The sequence below is a fragment of the Centrocercus urophasianus genome, unplaced genomic scaffold, assembly GCF_019232065.1.
Source record: "Centrocercus urophasianus isolate 14NV4802_14NV808 unplaced genomic scaffold, USGS_Curo_1.0 seq_40, whole genome shotgun sequence".
Classification (NCBI taxonomy): domain Eukaryota; kingdom Metazoa; phylum Chordata; class Aves; order Galliformes; family Phasianidae; genus Centrocercus; species Centrocercus urophasianus.
The window spans coordinates 4,682,548-4,692,976 of NW_024884978.1; the positions used below are offsets into that span (position 1 = coordinate 4,682,548).

Here is a 10,429-nt window from a genome sequence, read left to right on the forward strand (position 1 = left end):
AGACTACTTGCCTCTGGCTTTGTGCTATAAAAAATAGTCAGCTAACAGCAATGCAATAGTTCTCTTGCAGCAAAAATCCCACAGGAAATACACTCCTGATGTTTACTACGGGTAGTTAGGTGAGGTCAGGGCTTCAGCACTGTACGCCTGGTTGCACCCAGTTCTTTCTCAAAGCAAAAGCCGCGTGCTTAGCTTCTAGGAATTACAGCTTGCTAGACAATACATGCTGATTATCCCACGTGAAACATACAGATCTCTCTCTGGTAATAACAAGGCTTCAAATCATCACTGTCCAAAAGCAGAAGGTAACCAAAATGAGGCTACATGGGTTCCAGCACACCCCCATGCTTCCAGCTCCACAGCAGTGCAGTAGGAGAGCAAGCAGAGCTTTCAGCCACGCAGCCAAAGAAGCAAAAGCAAAGGGAAAACACTGCCAGCGTGCTTCACTGCCTCCAATATCACCTGTAACAGTGATCTGAATCTACACCAGCTGAAACCCATACTGAGTTCTCCTGTAACTCATTAGCAGAGAATCAATTATTAGCAATTATTTAGCAGTATTTCACGACAGTGGTTTGCAAGAGAACTGTGAAGCAATGAGCAAAAGAAGTTTTGTAGGTTAAGGAGATACGGGAATGTGATAATCATTACAATTAAGTAAATCTGAAGAAGGTAGCTTGCAACTGATTAAATTTTTGAAGTAAATGATTACCACGTACACTGCTGATACCTTCTGTGATACTTTCTACACATGCACAACTGATTCAGTGTTTTCATGCCATAAAACCTTGCTAATCAAAGTTTAAAAGAAAAAAAAAGAAGCCTTTCCAATAGCTTCCAGCCCATGGCTGCCCATGCAGCTTTAACACAGAGTAACTGAGAACGTCCACTTAGAAATGAAGAAAACCACAGTTTTTAGAGTTACTTGAAACCCAGCAATCTACAGAACAGTGATCTGCTTTAGTGCTGCTCTTTTTCCCACCCGAGAATGATTAACACAGTCTCCACTGCATTTTACCTGAGCTTAATACAAGGCAGAATGCGGGGCTGAATGCACCGCCAACTGGCCGCAGCCTACATGAAAACCCTCCAGAACACAACAGCAAATCCCCAGGAATGGTTTCTGGTTTTCCAGAAGAAGTTTTCCTGGACCTGGGTGCTTCCACGCAGCGGATGTGCTCTTACTATGGGAAGGCCTGGGGGTGCAATTTATCCCTGTACAGCAAAGACCAGAACCAGAACCCAGACCATGCGTGTTATTCCACACCATAAAACCAGAGACATTAAGGAAGCAAAATACAGAAAAGTAAAACCACAACCACAGCACATGCAGAGCACGAGTGGACGAGCTGCTGGTGTTAGTGCTGGAAACCTTTCAGATTTTAGCTGCAAAGTAGAACTCTTCACAGCACGTTGAGCCTTGCCAAGAAGCTTATGACTTTCCTCATTTTATCACAGAAGGGTCTTTCCAATTTGGCACGGATACGCACTGAAAATCACAGAGGAAAGCCTCCATACGGAGGAGAAATCTCCACAATGAAAGGAAATGGAAGCACAGGCATCCCCCTCACTGACATTTTTCATCTGTAACACTGTTGGCCCATCTCTTTGTTTGGAGACGTCTTGGACACTGACCAGTGGGAGAAGGAAATGCAGTTGCAGAACAAATGACTCCTTCAGATTAGGCTGGAACAGAACATGTAGCAAAAAGGATATCCTCTCCAGCATGGATGTAACTATATGCAAATTCTGACCCTCATTCTATTTCCACAGGAGTCAAAGGGAGTTTTGCTGCTCACCTCTGAGGCAACAAGAGCAGGGGGGTCTCAGCCCCAAGAGGGACAACCCTCTCCCTACACTTTCCCTTCACACGCTGGGAAATCATCGTATTCTTCTTTCTTGGAAGCGCAGAACTGTTTACTGCTAGGAGCCTTAAGGTTAAAATTAATCTCAGGTGAAAACCTCACAATGGTGATAATAAAGCTCTCCTTCTGATCTGTGGTGCCCAAAAGCTGTGTTCCAGCGTGCCCAGGAGGGATGCAGTTACAGGGTCAGACATCCACCAGCCCAGTAATGAAAGTTATTCACTTTCTGCACTCCAGCCAACTCACCACCTTCCATTTATTCTTCTTCAGCCCTTCTGCACACCATAAACGACACCGTCTGCCCGCGCACACTTGAAGCACCCAGCAATAAAACGTGCAGGTTGTGCACGAGCCCCAGAGGGCTGCTGCCTGCCTCTGCCTAGACATCTTTAAAAAGCAAATCTGACCATTAATATTAATAAGGAACAGATGGAAATAGAGGTGGATGTCGCGTTCACTCGGCTTGTTTTCAGCTGAACAGCTCGTTAGCGCTGAACTGACTCATCAATCTCCATTTGCAGAATTGTTGGATTACTTACTGTTTACACTCTGCTTTTTCTTTGTCCCATTCTCTACTCAGTTTTTGTACGATATTTTTGGAAATATCGTCTTCGTTCAGTGACCACAAATCCTTATCTTCAAGAGGCCTTTTGTAACCAAGAATTGCAAAGCTGCAAATGCAAAGAAAAACGTCCAACTCAGTTTGGCTGGCAGCACCAATGAACTGCAACTAACGCTGGGAGTGGGCAGCTCACAGAAGTAAGAGGTGTATACACAGAAAAAAAGAAAGAAAAAAAGGAAAAACAGTGATAATCATGCCTGTATTTCCCTTTATTCCTTACCTTGATGTTTGCAGTTAAGGAAAGAACACTGTGTAATTCTGATTGCATGCATTTGACTGAAAATATCACTTTAGAAAAAAAGGGCAATAAAAAACAACATCCAGAAGCATTTGAATTAAACTGTGATGTGAAATGAAAACAGTGAAAATTCAGAGGTAAAAATAACTGAAATGAACTGCCAGGGACAAATGAAATGCAAAAGGGCAGCTCACAAAAGCTGAAGGAAAAGAAAATTTCTCTCTCCAAATACAAAAATTTACAAATCCTCAACTCTAAGGGACATTTTGCCAAGAGATACAAACATCTCATTGCCAAAAACCCCTACAGCAAAGCTGAACATTTAGAACTCTGAAAATTCAGAAGGATCTCACTTTCACTAGAAAGAATTTTACGAGGCTGTGGCCAGGACAGCGAAGGTACGGAGATGCAGGAGTGAGGATCTCAAAACTCTCCACCACTCTGAAAAAGCTGGGCCTCATCACGACCTTCAGCATCGATTCGCTTCTTTATCACAGAGTGGAAAAAAACCCAGTCCCATATTTGCCTCTTCAGTTCACATCCCAGAGCACGGCAGTCTCAACAGTTGGTAGCAATCATTTGAATATATAACCCAATTTCCTCATGCAAAGAGAATGTGCTCGTAACAAAAGCATTCACCCGTGAGCCCCAAAAGGAAGCCGTGCATCTCAGGCACGTGAAAAGTTTCCAGTATTTTCTTCTCGTGCTACACAGTTCTGAGTGTTGTTTCAGGTAACGCTGCAGCACAGCCAGGCTGTGTGCGCTCGCAGTCTTGGCAACTGCTGCCACTGATCTGCAGGTAAGATTGGGCAGCGCGAGCTCTCCAAAAGTGGTCTGCAAATGTTCATGTTCTGAAAGTGCTGACAGTGCTGTCATGAGAGAACAGCCAACGTCAGCTACTTGAAGGGGAAAAGCCCCCACGTGGGCAACTCTGTACAACACATATCACAAATAGAGCTGATGGCTGTCAGCTGTCCAACGCGCCGAAGGGAGAAGCTCACCTTGTAAACCACCAGAATGTCAGTCTTGAGAGAAAGCCCGAAGTTAACTCTGGAGAGGGGTTCTGCAGTGCAGTTATGCAGGAAGAAGATTAAATCAAGACAACAGGAAATGAGTCTCCACATTACAAGTACGTACCTAAGTTCTAATGAGACATAAATTGATCCCTATCATTTCCCAAGTCAGGCAAATCTCCTTTCATCTCCACAGAGCTCTTAATACACTGCCTTTAGGCCACACTTACATAAAGCAAAACGTCATTTTACAGTTTCTGAAACGTTCATCCAAAAAAAGAAAATGGACTCAACTTCTCTCTCAGCTCAGTTTGAGCACAAGTGCAATTACAGAGACCATTTGTTGAACTGGAGAAGAAATCTGACCTGTGACACCACTGGTATCTCCTCTTATCCACGGTTCTTTTCATACCCATTCTCAGTACATACAGAACTGGTTTATTGAGTCAACCCTTTGAGAGTTCAACTAACTCTAAAGGAATATTAAGCAAGTAGAAGACAGTCTCAAAAAAAACCATTACAGATCCTGGAATAATTAATATTGAGCTTTAGTTTTCATAAATTACTTTATGAAGCAGCAAGTAGGAGGGATGCTTTCTCTGTATATAGATTTTGGTCATTACTGGTGGCACACATAATAGAAGAAGGCTTCAAATCCCAATACAACTCTCCTTACACGTTGTTTCTTAAGGGGGATCACCAGCCACAGCGAGAATCTCAGTGACACTCCAAGCTTTTTTCAGTTACAAATATTCTCCATGGAACTCTCAAGGCACGATACAGTAAAACACACATAAAGCAAAATAAAAGTACTTACAGGGTCTGTTCTGGCAGAGGAAAAGAATGGAGGCTTTTCTTTAAAACACGAAAGGGTCAATTCAATGATCAGCAAAACAAAATAGATGTAAAACGTGGCAGACCTGAACCTCTCATTTACATGGTTCTGAAGGGAAAAAAAACACAGCAAATAGGTTTTACTGTATTTCCCACCACAACACACACCGACTGTTTCAGGATCTGTTAGCACTTCCTTTCTTTCCCCACAGCTGAATGCTGCACAGCAGTTGCTAGCAGGAATTATCTTACAACAGTATGCATGTGCTCTGAAGCACCTCAGTAAATGCTTATCTCCGTGTTGCTTTTCATTAAATTCTGTCAACTTCAAAGTGCTCATGCACCTTCACTGCACGCCGACATCCCCTGGAATCAGGGGCTACACGACATCCTTTCAAATTACCTCCAGGGGTTCTTGTGAGATCATGTCACATGGGAACTGTCAACCCAGATCAGAGAACATCCATCTACTTTTTACAGGCAGTCAATGTCAAATGCTTTCAGAAGAAATGAGAAAACACTGCACTGTAAAATATCAGTTCCATCTGCTGCAGACGTGTCCTTTCCCACCCATATGAGTCTGCAGTTGACTTAAAACTTCTTGCTGGGAGGGTATATCCCCCATGCAGCTCTTTCATAACCTCACGTGGTTGTGAATGCTCTCGTTGTTCACTTAAAACCTTTGGTCCTGAGGTGTAACAGAAAGAATATTTCATCCTCAGCAGTTGTAAGAAGAGGAGGGATGCTGCCCACACACATTCTAGGACTCCGTCCTCATAATTTTAAGTTGATTAAGGAATCAGCCACTGATAATCCATTATTTGCACTTAATCAGCAGTACTACAGTTTTAAAATTGATTTGAAATGATGCACGAGAAGGTCTCAGCAGGACTGCAAGCACCTGCCAAGGAAGCCCTGCACAGACTGTCCTCTAAGTTTTAATTCAGCCCCCACTGGAATATTTACAACAGTTGGACACAGCAAGATCCTTGGGAAAAGGATAATGCTACTAGTGGTAATAAATAAACAAGCAGTGTATTAAATTCACCAACAGAACCAGCAATGATTTAGAATCACTTTCACTGAGGAGCAATCACCTTAATGGTTTCCAAATACTCCCTTTGATGATCTAATCACTGAGACAGCCTTTGCCCTGCTTAATGAAATCTGCTTCTTGGAAAAATGTAACAGCATCCTTAGTGTGGGAGATCCAGCTACGCTTTCAGAACAGCCCAGGTTTCTTTCCTCTGTTGTCTATTTACAGCCACAGTTGGAGAGAAAATGCTGTCCTCACCACAGCGTGTGCTGACAAAAAGGCCTAAGGAGTTGTATGACATGGTCACACCGCCTGAACAAAAAAGGAAGGAATGGGGGACTTAACAACAAAAAGGGAAGAGAAGGGAAACAGACATTGAGAGCCTGTTCTTATATGTGTGTGTGCATAGGCAGACACATACACACGGCGTTGGTACAGCCCTCAGATGTCTAACAGGTTTCCAGTGCACCCTCAGGTTCAGAAAAATCCGTATTTGGCACTGCATGAGAAACCCCTCAAGTTAGACAAGTCTGAGTTGAGACAGTGGAACCAAATTCATCTTCCTGGCACAAGCCAGGTTCAGATCTGACTCCAAGCGAGGTGATTTGTTCCCTTGCCAGAGATGTTAATACTGTATTTCCTGCTCTCCACGTGCTAACAAGGATGGCAAGTTACCTGTGCTGTTGTAGTCATGATCTTAGACCGGAACGGCCCCACGGCACAGAGCACAGACAAAAACCAGAAGACAATGAGCACTCCAGAGGACTGGACTCCTCTCAGTCTTTCATATTGAATCAGCAGCGTAGCTAACAGCTGTGAAAAGCAAGCACAGAACACATGAACACAACCCCATCCCACTGCTCCCCTCATTCACGCTCGCGCTGGCAGCAGCACTGTGAAGGCAGGTCCTGTCACACCTCCACACGGCGTGGTGACAAAACTCCCTCTGTCCAAGGGAGGCACGGAATAACTCTGTGAAATACTTTGGTTCCACCATTTTCAGAGCCCCTGCTACAGAATCTGATTTTCAAACCAGGCTTTGTACCAAGGGCCATACACAATGAAGTATTAACTGCAAACATATTAAGCAAATTTAAGACCTGTTATTTCTCCTATCCAGATGGACAACCGTAAGTTGTCTAGAAAACAGCATTAAAATATATATTAATCTTACCAAGGGGATAAAAAACTTAATGGGCAGATTTTACAAGCTTAATTTTTCACATAACAGCCCCACGTCTGTTTGCTCTTAGGCAAATAAAATTTGGTTTCTGTTTCACGGAGGAACAACCAGCAAATAAGAGAGAGAGTCTGACAAAGTCCAACGCAACACTGAGCAACGCACAAGCCAAACTCAATCGTATCTCCCTGCTTCATACCCACATTCTCTCCACACTTGGATCACAAGCCTGGAGAAACAGATAAGAGCAAGGCAGAACAACTCTCCACTATAAACATTTCAATTTACGTAGGCGAGTCTGCAGGAGAGACACATCTGTAATCTGTGGTCTTTTTGATTGGCAAAATCTGCCTCAGTAATCTGAGTACTGATTCAGTTACGAGAGCACAGGATAAGACAATAAATGCAAAGGAACCTCCTTCCGCCCTCATCCATGTAAGAGTTTTCCTATCAGCCACCATAAATAGAAACAGCTACAAACCACAGTGATGCCGACGACCAACGGAGTCACAAAATAGACTGGTGGTGGTGTTCTGCTCTGCAGGAGCTCGTGGAAAGAGTAGAAGAGATCTGCCCAGCTCACACACCACAGCAGGACACCAAACAGCTGCAAGCAAACAGAAACGCTATTTGGTGAACTCATCTCCAGGGGGAATCGGGGCTAGCAAAACCATTGTGATTCACAGATGCCCAGCAAGACAAAGCTGTGTAAAGAGAACAACGCTGCTACAGCTGCATTTAGGCTAATGGAACTGTCTCACTGCACTCAGACCAAGGATCCAGCCTCAACTGTTTTGCAAAGGATGCACAAACACAGCTAAGAGAAAGATTAAAGTAGTCACCTTTTAGGTTATTTCTTTTTTTCTCCCCACACTACTCAGTTTTAATTGGAAACACAGGCAGCATCCTGATTAAAGGCAGGCACGCTCAGAAGCAGATGCCTGGAATTTTTCTCTGGGATAACCCAGTTCTCTCATGGCCAATGGAAAGGACTTGTTTGCTTTCCTTGCACCTCGTCATCTCTAAACCAGAGGCACCGCTGACATCAGCCACCTCTTAGGCACAAGATACTGATGAAAACACACAGCTATGAAGTGGGTGTAATGGCTTGAAAAAACACCTCCCTGTGCAGATTTTCACAACGAGATGAAGTTTTCACTACAGCTACCTTCAGGTCTTTGCTTGGCAGCTTTGAGTGGTGAAGCATCACAGTGTCGGCCCACCGTGGAGATGAATTCTCTTCTGCAGAATAATAAAGTCTTCATCCTACCCAGAAAGGTGTGCTTGTGGGATTTCCTGCCAGGTGAGCTATCCTTTGCAATGCCCCCTCGGAGATTCGTACGTATGCTGCTGTTTCCTCTAAAAGCGTTCTTCAGTCTCCCCGTAAACCAGAAAGAATTTTGTTTAAGCCCCACCTTCAGCACCTGCTTTAGCACTGAACTGAGTGTGAACTCACAAACTCAAACCTGCCCATCACTTGTGGAGCACTGCAGAGATCTTACCGTCTTGAACCTGCTCAACATGGACAGCACAATGTACCCTCTTTTAGAGCGCTTCAGGTACAGAAGATAAAAGGGTAATGCAGTCCAGAGATAAATACTAGGGATCCACGCCAGGATGGTGTTCTGGAAACATGGCGTGAAGTCTGGATTGTCGGTGTGGATTGAAAGATTTGCATCCTGGAAAAAAAAAAAAAGGAGATATCAATTGACAGATAGGCAGAAGCTCCACCAACTGGATCACCTGCTTGAAGCTGTCCAAAAACAGCTATTCTGACAACTTGGGGTTAATCTGCAATCATAAAAACTCGAATCACAGTTACGAATACTGGGCAAAAGCTTAAAAGGAAAAAAAACCAAACCACTGCAAAAGACACAAAAACTTCTGCCCTCCTGTGTCTCAGAGCCAGCCCTCCATTCTGCAGCACACACATGTGCTGTTTAAGCCTTGCTTTGCTAAGACCTGGTTACAGGTAATGGATACCATCACATTTCTCCAGGACTCCCAGCCTGGACTGCAGCACCTGAACAAGGGCTTTCACTCCAGTTGAAATCCTGGACTCGAAAACTCATCCAGCAACCATAGCCAGCGCTGGAGCAAACAAACAGATTTCAATAACAAGTGCATGCCTATCCAGAAAGAAACCCTGCACTTCTCATTCCATTAGAAATTTCATCCTTCTTCCTTATGTGCCTCTAATGACCATTAGTTCCTTGTTCTGAACAAAGGCAAAAGGAATACACTGAATATGTAAGAGGAACATGGATTTCTCAAAGACATTGCTAGCAATGCTCTTCACCCGTGACCCAGAGCACACGACTCTCCTGCAACTTGTAGCAAAGGATTTGAATGCACCACATCCAAACACACAGCTACGAGAGTCCAAACTAAAATAGAAATTTCAGTGCAGCTAAGGGAACTTGTTTTGAATCAAACCTATTAGAAATTCACAACTCGTGTTTTGCCGTCTGACTTGTCATCTTCAATCTGGTAGATAAATACTGACTTGCAGGAAATTACTTTCCTGTATCAGTGACAAGCAGGTGATGAAGCTAAGGTGTGCCTGAATCACAGATATCTCTGCACTAGGATCACTGTACCGAATTCTGAGCAGGTAGGAGCTCTCAGCAGACATCTGTTTCAGTCAAGCCTCCCCAGCCCTTAGAAATGACGGAGCGAACACTCCAAATGTACATGCTGAGGAAGTATTTCCAGGCCTGCTTGTGCCAACACAAACAAAAAGATCAAATGCTGACAGCAACAGCTAATTTTAGGAGAACCGAAGCGCCATAGTGTGCTCGCAGCCCTTAATCTTGGCAGTGGCCGCTGAAAGGGCCGTGCATCACTGCTTCAGCCCACTTAAGACACTTAAGAGGAGCTCCTCAGCATAATGAAACGACAGCCTTGGCAGCACCCAGCACTGCCTCGCTGAAGTGTAACAGCTTTGTCACTCAGTGCTTCAGCTTTGGCACAAACAAAAAGTGGATGGCAGAGAGCTCTGGAAGCAGCGCAGACACAGAGCTGTTGGCTGTGCATCTGAGCTGTACCCTTAGTGCCCCAGACCAGCAGCTCTCCGGCCCAGGAGTGGTTCCTTTCGAGGCACACGAGCATCCAGGGGAAGAAAAAATGCTTTCATTTCCTACCCAGCTTTGCCCAGACCCCGGGGAAACTTCAGCCTTGAATCAACACCAAACAGGCAGCTATACTGCAACGCAAATACAAGATCAAAACCAAACAGAACTGCAGCCTCGGATTCAAACTATTTCTGTTCTCTTCCAATGAGAAGGTCCCTGGTGGCTACAGAGCAGATAAGGTTTAAAAGCATCTTTTTAACAGGATGAGCTCACCAGCAGCTACCTGCCTGGGGCAGGGATGCCCTCTGCAAGGCTGCAGCTTAAAAGCTCCCAGTTCTAAATCTAGCACTTGTTCACTCTCGTTTATTTAACAAAATGCTCATTTCCTCTTTAAATTACATGTGCTTTAGCAATGTCTTAAGCATGTTTGCAATCCCACTCTTTTTGCTTGCTGGAAAACATCCTGGGAAAAGGAAAGCTGAAGAATAGCAATAGCTGGGCACAGAATTAAATGAGGATTCTGTTTACAAGAACATTCATTGAAAAAAAAAAAAAAAAAAAAAAAAA

The 10,429-nt window shown here is 44.1% G+C and overlaps 1 protein-coding gene across 2 annotated transcripts in view; it reads right to left on the minus strand.

The window, feature by feature from the left end:
* The window catches only part of ABCC3 (ATP binding cassette subfamily C member 3), a 42,694-nt gene that overhangs the window by 23,098 nt on the left and 9,167 nt on the right, over positions 1 to 10,429 (minus strand). For both annotated transcript variants that reach the window (XM_042832865.1, XM_042832866.1), the window contains exons 2-7: positions 8,291 to 8,467; positions 7,270 to 7,395; positions 6,284 to 6,421; positions 4,556 to 4,681; positions 3,727 to 3,788; positions 2,405 to 2,536 (exon numbers count right to left, since the gene is read on the minus strand). In XM_042832865.1, the coding sequence (XP_042688799.1) occupies positions 2,405 to 2,536; positions 3,727 to 3,788; positions 4,556 to 4,681; positions 6,284 to 6,421; positions 7,270 to 7,395; positions 8,291 to 8,467 (761 nt within the window). The remainder of the gene's footprint in view (positions 1 to 2,404; positions 2,537 to 3,726; positions 3,789 to 4,555; positions 4,682 to 6,283; positions 6,422 to 7,269; positions 7,396 to 8,290; positions 8,468 to 10,429) is intronic.